This window comes from Lepidochelys kempii, chromosome 11 (genome assembly GCF_965140285.1).
Source record: "Lepidochelys kempii isolate rLepKem1 chromosome 11, rLepKem1.hap1, whole genome shotgun sequence".
NCBI classification, from domain to species: Eukaryota; Metazoa; Chordata; order Testudines; family Cheloniidae; genus Lepidochelys; species Lepidochelys kempii.
The window spans coordinates 28247290-28260368 of NC_136390.1; the positions used below are offsets into that span (position 1 = coordinate 28247290).

General features: G+C 40.7%; 1 protein-coding gene across 6 annotated transcripts in view; it reads right to left on the minus strand.

Moving 5' to 3' along the window:
- CACNB4 (calcium voltage-gated channel auxiliary subunit beta 4) overlaps nucleotides 1-13079 on the minus strand; it is a 189324-nt gene that overhangs the window by 106202 nt on the left and 70043 nt on the right. Inside the window, exon 1 of one of the 6 annotated variants that reach the window (XM_073305469.2) lies at nucleotides 9289-9552. The exons of the other annotated variants lie outside the window; for them this stretch is intronic. Within the exon in view, the coding sequence (XP_073161570.1) occupies nucleotides 9289-9333 (45 nt within the window). The 5' untranslated portion in view covers nucleotides 9334-9552. Of the gene's footprint in view, nucleotides 1-9288; nucleotides 9553-13079 lie in introns of those variants that run through there. 6 annotated transcript variants of the gene reach the window in all.

Here is a 13079-nt window from a genome sequence, read left to right on the forward strand (position 1 = left end):
CCTGATCCTGCCGTGTGCCAACTCCCCATAACTCCAAATGAAGTCCATCCTAGGGCAGAAGAGCTCTGGGATAGGAGGAAGAGGACAGGAGAGAGAACATGATGGAAGATGGTGGGGGTGGAGAGGAAGCAGCACTATTTGGGAGTTGTGGGCCAGCGAAGGAGGCAGGAAAGGAGCAAACATAGATGGAAGAGAGGAAAGAAACCAAGCCTAGTTTCCCCACTTACCCTATACTAAGCCACACCATTTGCAGTCTCCCTTTCTGCTTCTTTGTTCCCTAACTTCTGTCCTTAAATCCACCCCTGTTGGGCTGGGGCTCTCAAAGTCCCTCCACTGACCCACTAACTATAAAGCAGAGTTCAGATTTTCCAACAGCCCTGACAATTGACTCAAGTACACAAGATAAAGCCGCTAACTTGTTGACAAGTATTAATCTTACACCTCGTGAGAAGTGAGGAAAGTCATCTCACATGCTCAGGTGTTGCTTTAAATTAGTGCTTTTGGAGATTCAGAAAAGGACTGGTAAACAGCTTGACTGGTAGGGAAATGTGCTGGCATTCACATGCACAGGGAGCACCACTACCATGGACTGCCTTATGGCTGGGAGCGGCTTAGCTCCAGGGACTACTTTTTACCCTCCAGACTGTAGGAGGATTTTCCGTATGTACCATACACAGCTACAGATCTCCATCTGCCAGGTCCCATTTAGGTAACGGCTTTTATCCCATTCTAAAGTCCAAACACAGAGGTCATAAGAGGAGGGAACTTTGAAAGGATGTTGTTTACAGTAATATATGACATGGTTAGATTTATGAGTTTCATTCCACAGGTGAGCAGTTTGGATCCCTTACAGTAGTTACCACACAAACCTAGTTATATAACAGTGTTTTACGCAAATCTTGGACTAAAAGGAGATTTATCTTGGGGAAGAAATTCTTCAGAAGTCGCGCAAAATATTGAACTTAGTCATGAGCTCCAACATAAGTGGGTTGCTTAATAGTCTGCAAATAGCTGCATAATGATATGATACATTTTAACTGGAAGTGAAAGAGAATGGGTGTCTCTTGCATAGCATGCTATGTACTGTATTATCTGGCTTCTGACAACTGAACAAACACAGACCAGGTCCTGATTTCACAGAGTATTTTTATACAAAAGTGTTGAAGGTGAAACTTATTTTGGCTTGATTTTACTGAATGCTACACTCAGGACCTGTCAGTCTCTGTGATTCCATCACAATGGTGTCTACCCTTTAAACTCACCCCTTCCCTGTCACAGAATCAACCAACATGGATGGAAGATAATTTGCTGAAAATAAGGAATCTGGCATCATGACACATTATTCCCACTGTTAGAGAAGAAGAGAGCCGCCATGCTCACTGCACTACTCCTATCATATGACAGAGAAATAAGAAAGATCCTTTTGATCATTCAAGCCTAACTCCCTGCCAATGTAGGATTGTTCCTTATATTTTAAGAGTCCTTAGCAACGGGTCTTCCACCCCATGTAAATACTTATACCCATCCCCAACCTGTCCATTGTCTCTTCCCTAAACTAGTCATGCTTAGCCCTTTTAATATTTCTTCATGATTTCATAATTTTTATTTATTATTTGTGTTATGGTAGTTCCCACTGTGAACCTGATACTGTCTGGGCATATAAGGAGACAGTCACCTTGCGATTCACCCTCCTTTTTCCTCATCTGTTTGTAGTCTCCACCTATTGTCATCTTGTATGTAGATTGTAAATTCATTAGGAATGGGAACATTTCTTTGTTACATGTTTGTACAGCTTCTAGGACATTGAAGCTGGGACCTCTCGATGCTACTACAATATAAATAATAAAGTCTGTGCCCCGGTAAACCCCATTGTTATTTTTGTTGCTGTTCTCTGAAGACCCCCATTTGTCTATAGCTTTAAGGTAATGTGATGCCCGGAACTGAATGCAGTAGTCTAGGCCTAGGCAACATAACACTACAGCTGTACTGAAAGGGTCTTTTATCTCTGTACTTCATAAGGTGATGGCTTTGCACATACAGTCAAGAGTCACATTAGCTTCCCTCCCTTCCCCCACCAGCTGGATCACATTCCACACGCTTGTCTAATGCTTTGCTTTACTGCTTCCCCAGTCTCTCACGCCCACAGAGCATGTGTGTTTCAGATACTTTGCCTTAGCTGTACTGACTATGCATTGAAAAAAAAAAAAAAAAGCCACCATACTTGCAGGCTGAAGAGAACAGCAGCAGGGAGGGAGTGAGGGAGGCAGGAGGGAGATGTGGAAGAGACTGACAATGTGGAAGGGTGAGGAGGATGGAACAGTGGTCAGTGTTTGACATTTATAGAAGATACAGAGAGCTCTATGCACACAGTTTGGTGACAGGTTCGCTGGACTGGGACCCTGGAATCCTGGGTTCCATTCCCAGGTTTACCACAGACCTTCTGTGGGACCCTCAACAACTCTCTTAGGGTCTGATCCAAAACACTGAAGTCAACAAGAGTTGATCAGTAGACTTTGGGTCAGGCCCTTAGCATCTCTGCATCCGATTCTCCACTACCCTGCACCTTGTATAAGTATTTACAGCTGTGCTGAGTAAGTGCAACAGGGGTATAAAATGCTACCATTCTGATCTGGTGACATTCTACACCCACTTTGCATAAATGTAGGTATCTACACAGGGTGCAAAGCAATAGAAAAGTCAGATCCCTCTGCAAAGTGCAGTTAATAAAAATAATTTCTTTCTTCCAGCCTTTATCAATCTTCTCTATTTACACTAAGTTCTTCGGGGCACGCAGTGTCTACTGCTCCTTGTACAGTATCTACCACAATGGAGCCACAACCTTGGCTGAGGCTTCTAGGTGTGACTATTATACAAATTCATAAATAAGTGCCATGGATTTCTGTAGAACCTCTACATGATGAACAAGGACATGTAAACTAGCTGACCATGGTTAATCTTTGAGGTTCACTGAATGGGTGAAAAACCTATATTTTAAACTAAAAAAAAGTTGTTTATCCTATAAGGACCTGTGGGCAATTCAGGAATGGCATAGCTGAGGCATTCAGATTTTCTATACTTTAAAATACACTCATTGCATCTAGTTAAATACAATTGTAAAAGTAAACCATAGTGATTTTCCTAGCTAATACACCTTATTGTCTTAAACCTTCTTGTTTAAGAGTATTTATACTCTGACTTTCCAGTTATCAGGAATGACAGACTGTTGGAGTCATACAAAACACCCTTGGGTTTTCATTTTTAAACAGGCCATATTGCCGAAAAGGGGCAATATTTTAGAATTACCTGGAGGACCTCCTAATTTCCAAAGCGAGAGAGCACCTGGGGCAGCTTGTATTTTGGATCTCTCTTCTGTCTCCTGTGTAGTCTATAGGTATAGATATTTACTCAGTAAGGTATAGAGATAAGTTAAGGCAATAATGCAATGAGCCTACAAGCCTCAAGGCTTGTAAGTCAATAGCTTAGCTAAACTAATCAAGGCCTAAGGCCCGAAAAGTATTAGCTAACCAAGACTAACCATAAATCATAAGCTATCACAAGATAGAATGCTGTAATAAACAAGTAGGACTAAATTGCTGACAGGTAACTACAAGATGCCAGTTGATTTCAGCTTTTGATCAGCAGATGTCCAACTACAAGAATGCCATGGTAACTAACTGGCATACTGTATATGCTAATAAGCTTAAGGTAAAAGCCTAACCTGTCAGAGAAGGTCACCCCAACATTAGTAACGTGAGGTGTCAAGGTTCCTCCCCCACTCTGAACTCTAGGGTACAGATGTGGGGACCTGCATGAAAAACCTCATAATTTCCTGCTCCTCAAAAAAAAAAGCCTCATGCTAGCACATCAGCCACCTATCATTAATCATCATAGCTGGTAAGATATGTTGCATATTTATAAAATAGTGGATTTTTAACAATTATACATTTTGATAGATAAACTTCAATAATTATCCATTACTTAATCCAATAATTAAATAATTATCTTTAATATCCATTTTTGTATCTATACAGATAAGCACATTCACATACTATCAACTTCGTGCCTAGTTCCAACAAATATTTCACCTCCTTATTGCATTTTCTTTTCCTGTCTATGTGCTGCCTAATCAGTTATTCCATATGTGGTCTACCAGGAGAGTCTGTCCTGCCTTTGCACGGGGGTGGACCCATAAGAAAAAACTGATCTCTCTCTATTATGATAACACATTGATTTTGAGGGCACTGATGTCTCAATGAGAACATTTCTTCTGTTCTCTAAATTCCACAGAATCACAATATAATCCTCCTACTGAATGAGGAAGTCCTAATCTCCCCTCGATGCAGTTAAAAAAAAACATTTAGCACACTGATATAGGTGATGCTTCCACACTGAAGACATCTAAAGCCATTCTGTTCTTTTCACAGCTGGGCCAGAGTTCTGAGTAATTCTAATGCTTCTAGGTTAACCTGAAGAAGTTCAGAGTTCAATGTCCATATGTCTATTTCAGGTCAGTGAAAATCTACACAGCATCACACTATCACAAATTTTACTCCCAACTGTACTTCCAAAAATGTTAAATAATTACTTGCTGACTCCATTTAAACTGCATCATTTATTATGCATCAGTGAACTGTAGCCAATTAGTTCATTTTATCATTGCAGTGTTAATGTCATGGTGAACTCCTATGTCAGGTCATATATAATCAATGGGTAATGAATAAATATAAGTAGGATGGGACTATAAGATTGACAAGTATTTAGGATCGATGAGTGCGTATTAGGAATATAAGTACAGCCTGGCTGTAATGCCAGGCCTACAGGTTGAGGTCTGTAAAATTTCAGCTTAACCACACTAGGCTTAAGGAAGCTTGACATAAGGGGGTAACCTAAGAATAACCCTATGCCACTAAAGTCACAAGATTGCTGGGGAAAATGGTCCAATAGGTGACGTTACGAGAAATATGTTGTAACATACCCATCTAAGCTGCAAGACACCTGATTGTAACATCACAGAAAGTTCTGTGCGGGCCGCAGGTGACCCTGGAAACAGTTAATGTAAAAGTTACTAAAATGCTTATGGGAATAAGGGTAACTAAGAACAACCTATGAAAAGCAGGGCACCCCAAAATTTATGGGGTGTGGAAATACAAATAAGGAAAAGAAAGGTTGAAACCTTCATGCGTGTGCATAAGGAGTAGGCACGGTAAGAACAAAAAGATAAAAGAGGTTCCATGACTAGGCTACAGTGGGAAGACCTCATTGGGAGAGCCCCAGCAGGAACCACCCCCCTCTCTCCATGACCACCTGTTGAGAAATCCACCCAGCTATGAAATGTTTGGTTCGAGAGTGTGAATATGGCATTGACCAGTGCATGGACTCTCTCCGGTTGCGTAAATAGGTATGCGAGTATAACATACTAAACAGGATCTTTTTTTACTTGTTTGTGGTATTGTCCTCATTCTTCATGTGTTGCTGGAGCTTCCAAATCTCCACTCTGTGTAGCAACAGGAGTTGAGCTCACTGTAATTTACCACAACTATTGATATCGATTCATTCAATTTAAAAATAAAGACTACAGAATAAATTTGCCCAAGTCACCTTTGAATCAGACATGAGCTTATAAGTGGTTCTGCCATTGAAAACATCTCCAGGTCTGTTAGTTATGTGACCTTTTGGGATAGAGTAAGCAATGCTTTTAAAAGTTTAGAGGCTCTATTGATGTCTGAGCTAGCCCATGCCTGACGAAAGCCAGTGACATATGGGTGTTACAGTGGCAGATTACAAGCATTGCCTAGATCGCATTGAAGAGGTCCTTGAAGGCATACGTTACATGGCAGCAAAACGTACTAAACAATTCATTCATATGAAAAGTACACTCCACCTTTAACATAAAACAAAGATTCACTGGGATCTCTCTATCTGTGCTAGCATTGCCCCTTGTGTCCCCGCCCCGGGGAAACCCATCCCCAAAGAGGTCAGGCAGTGTTTCGGCTTGGTGTGCACTTCTTCAGGTCTGTGAATCATAGAATATCTGGGTTGGAAGGGACCTCAGGAGGTCATCTCGTCCAACCCCCTGCTCAAAGCAGGACCAATCCCCAGTTTTTGCCCCGATCTCTAAATGGCCCCCTCAAGGATTGCGCTCACAACCCTGGGTTTAGCAGGCCAATGCTCAAACCACTGAGTAGTGGGGACAGGAGCTTTAACTCCTGCAGTATCTCTATAGGAGTTCTGTTAGGGAGAGGAGCTGAGTTAGCACACTCCTTGACCATGCTAGCCATGCTCTTTCTTGAACAAGGGCCACGACTTTCTAAGCAGCATTATTCCCCCTGGGCGAAAAGAGTTAGTCCCCTACGGTGCCATGGCTTTCTACTCTTCAGGCGCTGCTCCAGGATTTCTGCCAGAGCATATTCAGGATGAGTGTGGCCAACAGTATGCAAAATACAGTGAGATTATTCAGAACACTATTTTGTTATCTCAGGTCCCACACTATAGATCTAGAGAAGTTCTGTAGGATTCTAAAGAACTGATCCATCTTACAGATTAGTTTGTTGTGCTTGGTCATTAGTGTAGAATGCTATAGGATCTGTTTTATAAGGGCAAGTGTCAACTTTGATAAGGTGTTACTGTTCTAGCCTGACTCATTTTGATATATATGCATTTACTGTGTGCTGGAAACTTTGTCAGTAACAGAAGGTACTGGGCCACAACTCTGTCTGCTGCAGAAAACAAGAGAGCAAGTACAATATCCATCCTTGGGCTTCCATATCTTCACTAGCTGCAGAACATTAGGGGTAAGCCTTTTGATTCCTAAAAAAGGCAACTGTATTGCTTTAATCCATGCATACTCAGTTACATGTGTTAATGCATTTGTACTGAAAATAACTAGAGAACCTAATACTGCTGGGTTAGTTTATTTTTTAGTATATTATATCAGTTACACAGGCCTAGTCTTGCCCATTGGGTTTAAAACTGCATTCACACCATTTCATGCTGCATGACACACTTTTCTTCAGTATTACCACCACAGTACTGCCAGCCCCAAGAACTCAGAAATCATGAGTCAGGATCCAAAATAATCATGAGACTAGCTTAAGTCATTAGATTTGCAAAAAATAATTAATTAGGTTCTTTTATCTGTCTCCTGATGTTGGAGCCTTTGGGGTTCAAAATATCCATCTTTTCTTCATAAACATGAGGGCTAGACGCTTACTTTAAAAACAAAAGTAATGGAAGCGGAGAGTCTCATGTATTCACATGATTCCCAAAGCTGCGGCTGCCAAGGACACAAATGATGCAAGATAAAACTTCAAGAGCTGGCAACCCTGCTACCAAGAATCACTTAAATGGAATATTTGGAAACCTAGATACTATTGCTTTCTCAGGTTGGCCCAAATTTCACAACGACGGTTCAAATTTCTACTTTCTGCTGCTAACAAGGTTCCTATAGTTTTAATTCATATTATTTGGATTTTTTTTTATTATTATTCACGTCTCCTAGGTTTTTTCAGTCATAAAACTGCTCTACCCAAATAATCTTCGATGTGAGCAAACCATTTACAGCCAGATTGAAATTAACGTGAGTTAGGCGCTTTAGAAAAAAATCCCATTAGGCACTTATCTTCATCTTTGAGCATCTAAACACCTAAAATTCTTGGTCTTAGTCACAAGTAATACAGCTCTACTGTACCAACCACTATCCAAAAACTTAGCCATCTGAACCAGTCAATTACACTTCCAATTTTTCCATCTTACAGGGCAACTACACTTGGCCAAAGGACTGGGGCGAAATACATTTAAAATGTTTTTCCTGCAAACCTGTGCATCAAGAATTGAAACCGTTCCCAAGAACACAAGGTTTATCATGTTAATCCCCAGTCCACATGGACATCATCTCTAGAAGAACTAAAATTCTCATTTATGGTTTTGGTATGTCAGTTTTGACAGCAGTTGAAGAAAACTGCTAACAAATCAAAATGGAAATACAAGGGGGTGGGGTGGAGAGCACACTTGTAGAAATAAATTGACCCAAGGAAACACCACCTCTAGGGATTCAAATACTTTAGCCGCTCTCTTCTCCCCACCCCCCAAGACAGTACAGTGCATTCTTTAATTTCAAATTCTGAATATTTCAGATTCCGCTCCCCCTGAAATAAATTGACTAAGATAAGTTGCTAGCACGTGAGGCAACCTGTAGACAGATAACATTTTACAGTTGGAGCCTGATAAGACCACATTGCCAGACGAGAAAAAAGCCTCATCTGAAGTGATATAGGATCTTATCATTTCCTGTGGATACCACATCATTGGGCACATACGTCTGCATTGACGTACACACTATTTTGTTATAATCTGTGTATTTTGTGACTTGGCCATAAGCCTTATGTAACACATTCCTATTTAACATGGAATAACATGTGCATTGCCGTGGTAAGCTAAGTAATTCTCTTTCCCCCTGGTAATTCTGCCTCTCAAGGCTTTTGTTTAGCCACTGAAGAAAGAAGGTGCCTGTGCTAGCCAGAACCACCACCACAATAAGATTTACAGGCACTAATGATGAATATTCCCTAGCCTAAACTCCCTGGTATGCCCAACCTGACATGGGATTTAGGATTCCCGGTGAACCATTTTGTTAAGATTTTAATAGGTTTTGCTAGGAGGGTTGTTATCGTGAGTTAGAGGGTGGGGAGCACCATTTCCTAATTAAACAAAAATGAAAAACACCTCAGCCTTTTTTGGACAGTATTTTAAGGCTACATTCTGCCATTGTGATACTGCAGGGTTACATTACAGCAAACACTTACACTGTCTCTTTGTTAAGAAAATCAAATGCAACTGCATTGATCACTTGGACAGAGAGCACATAACACAGATGGCAGCTCAGAAACTCTGTTCCTGCTGGATCAAACAAATATTAACTATTATATAATGAACATCTTTTCCTGTTACGCTGATGAACTACAACATACATTAGCTGTAACTGCTTCTGCATATGTAAATGCTTCTGCATATCTTCTGTGAAGCATTCATACACTCCCTGAGAGCAGAAGCGTAGCTTGTAATTGGTAAATTATGGTACACAAAATGCTTTCAAGCCTTTCTTGGAAACCCCTAAATTGTATTGCTTGACAAGAAATTATGTAATGGAGGATTATTTCAGGTGACTGCAAACTGTCCACAGTGCAACACCAATCAGCTAAACCCAGAAAACAAGCCTGATTCTTCATATCTGTCCTCTGCATATCCTATAAGGTTGTTCAGAAAAAAAATGTTATCAATGAAAATACTTACCGCTTCAGAGTCTTCAAATCCATGCAGGTACAAATTGTCATACATGGAGGTCTGATAACCCAAAGCACACCTCTCAATGCAAACCTGAAATTGCCACAAAGCCACAGCAAGGGTTAAAATGTAGAAAAAGCTGATGCAAGGGAGCAGAGCCTGCCTTGTCAATTTCCTGTGGCTTCCCCAGCCAAGATACTGTTCATTCACATCCCAGAGGGGAAGGTTATCCCTAGAGGCAGCCCAGACCTGGCATTTTATCTGCCTTCCAAATACAGAGCATAAAAGCAAAACCCTTCCCTAACCAAGGGCTGATGACAGAGCTAGAAAAGAACACTGTGATTGGCTGAGCTGCCCTGCTCTGCTTCAGTCAGCTGGAAGAGCATTTTCTTTGATAGTGGATGAGGACCCCTAGGCTTACACCTTTGCAAAGAGCTTGTCCCTGATTATTTCCCCTCTTTTACACACACACACTAAAATCTGATCCCAATCAAAAAGGGGTGTTCTATATGGAGAGTTTTTACCACTGAATACATCTTCCTATTTGTTAAACTATGTATTATAAATATGTACTGTAGACGTTTGGAAGATTTTGATTTCTAAATTGAAGTGTAAGAAAATAATACAATATTTCAAGGGAAAGGATCTGCACTTAACAAAAACTGTAATTTACATTTAAAAAGGGAAAATAGGTCATTTCATACAAAGGCACAGCGGGGGGGGGTTGGAGAACAGATGAGATTTCATTCTTGTTCACATGAAGTTCTTAATATCCTACCTAAATTATAGTGCTGCATATGTGGGGGGGGGGGGAGAAGGGGAGAGAACACATTACCTCCTTAAAACACCAATTTTAGTAGTGAATAGAAACCAAGGGAGTCTACTCACTTTATTTTTAGGCAGTAGTATAAATTTTATTTTTCTAATGAGCAACAAGTTTCAGTTATCAGGTATTTTTTCTTTATAAGCCACTTCCAATGAACTATGCAAAATGGTTTAATTATAATGTTCCTTTTTATTCCAAACAACAACAAAAAACCCAATAGTTTCAACATGCTTTTGTTAAAAAGTGCAAGTTGGTCAAAATCTTGCACTTGTACATAATAAATTTACATGGGGCCAGACTGTAAAGCCTTGACACACACTGGTGAGCATTTACTCACAAGAACGGTCCTATTTGAGAGGAGTCACTAGCTACCAGTAAATGGGATTATTTGTATGAATAACTGCACCCCAGCAGGAACAAGGGGCTCACCAGCTACGTGTTGCATGTTTCACTCATAGCAGACATAGTAAGCTAAAGATGAAACATTTTTAAGTTAGGAGCAAAATAGCACCAACTTTGCAGCAAGAACTTCTCTTCTTCCAGGAAAGCTATTTTCATTAATTCCCTGAACTTCAATCATACAGTCAATTGTCAGAAATTTAGTTGCTCTGTTTAAGTAAGCAAAAGAAAACTCCTTAAAGGAAAACACACATGGGGCAACTCTTTTACAGTGAGCTTTTCTTTTCTACATAGTAACTTCTTTGTGGGTAAAATTCTCACACACTCGTAACATAATGCCAAAATTAACACGTTCTGTGTAGGAAACAGCATGGGGATTGGGGAAATGATACCTACACACTCCAGCATGAAGGCATGGCCACATAAAGGGGAGAAAATAAATACACTTTACTAGTCCAGTCCAAGGTGCCTGGCCACAGCCTATCACCAGGAGAGGGGGGAAAAAATCAGTCTAGATTGTGGACGTTTGAGTTTGATTATATGTTATTTATATAAATTTAGTGAGTTTGTTTGTACCCGTGTATCATCAAAGACGACAGATGATCTACGATGGCACAGAGACATTTAAGTTATCTTACTGTTTCATCTATGGAGTGTGAACTCGCAAGAAAAACTGACATTAGTGAGGCCATTCATGATTTTGCAATGAAAAAAAGCCAAAAAAGAGTTGTAAAGTGATAGGCCCTATCTATGTTATTTCAGAAGTCAAATATAATTTTTTCTTTCATTAGTGTGTCTGTAGGGAACGTTATGCGTTTTCCCTGGGCCCAGCAAAATGCAGCTTGTGGCCTGCCTGTCGGTGTATTTGCATAATCATGGACTCAGCAGTCATGCTCCAGGTCCTTTTAAGCCCCTTCTTTAAGGTGGCTGAGCTGGATTAAGGTATATGCATTATAGGTCCAGGAATAAACCCCAGCTCCTGGATTCACAGATTAGATTTTCTTTAAAGAAACGTATTTCTAGACCTCGTGAATGCAAAGGAAAGCTTGAAAATGTGGCTCGTGTGTGAGAGATGCCTGATTCTGCAGAGAGCCTGAAACAATAGCTCCAAGGAATCATAGAATATCAGGGTTGGAAGGGACCTCAGGAGGTCATCTAGTTCAACCCCCTGCTCAAAGCAGGACCAATCCTCAACTAAATCATCCCAGGCAGGGCTTTGTCAAGCCTGACCTTAAAAATATCTAAGGAAGGAGATTCCACCACCTCCCTAGGTAACACATTCCAGTGTTTCACCATCCTCCTAGTGAAAAAGCTTTTCCTAATATCCAATCTAAACCTCCCCGACTGCAACTTGAGACCATTACTCCTTGTTCTGTCATCAGCTACCACTGAGAACAGTCAAGGAGGCATGAACTACCCTAGACATCTTGACTCTGAAATCTCCTGCCACTTCAGAGAGGGGCAGAGCCCTGGGGTAGGGCTGGAGTGGTGGAGACCCTATGCAAGGTGGTTCATGTGGGTTTTCTCATGCTTTATTTCTAGCAGTACTTTGGTGCCTAGTTTAAAAATCACAATGAAATGTGTCTAAGTTTTCACACTGTAGTGGAAGCCACATAAATAGGACTTTTAGGAACAAGACAGTGGACCTGATTTTCCTTACACTAGAGTAACTCCCTGGACACCTGTTTAAGTTTGATCAAAATCAGGCACCTGGCTACTACTGAGTACATAAGCACATGCATAACTTTTAGTATGTGAGCAGTCACGTTCAAGCCAATAGGACTGGAGACCATCTTTGTTCTTGCACAGCACCTAACATAATGGAGTTATGATCCAAGACAGGGATTCCTAGACCCTACCACTGTACAAACAACGTGTAAAAATAGACATGTGCTTAAGTATTTTGCTGAATCAGGGACTAAACTGGGACCTAAGACATCAAAACACTGACAATGAAAGAATATGGTGATTGCTGTATGTACTTTGCACCTACCTGAGCATGAAGCACGAACAGCAGTTGGAGTATCCTACATTATAGGATTTAGTGCACACCTTTAGTTCATTGATTTCTTCAGTCTGCCTGGCCAATTAACCCTTGAGCTGCTCCGCTTGCTGTGCTGTCAGTCCTCATTTCATTGAAGTCAGTAGGGGGGTGTTAGGAATCACCAAGGAAATTTAGGAGCATGTACAAAATAAGCATTTTTAGTCCACCCAAGTGGACCCAGAAGATTCAGCCACAGCTAAATGGCCAAGGACCTGATTCAGCTACAATATATATTGTTTATGAATCACAGAATCCTATGACAGGCTGAGAAAGCCCAAAATATCAGCTTCTGCATTCTTACACTGTACAGATATTGGGTGGATTTTTGCTTATTAAATCCCTGAATAAATAAAACAAACTGTCCTAATGAGTTATTCCTCTTCCACGCTATAGAATAAAATAACTATTTCATAAGGTTAGTTGGCAATGCTAAAAACAAACAAAATTGTAGACACTAAAAAGCTGAAGATAAAGCTTGGGTTGTCTCTTGATTCTCAATCCTCTGCTTAGCCACAGACCAGCTTTCTGGCC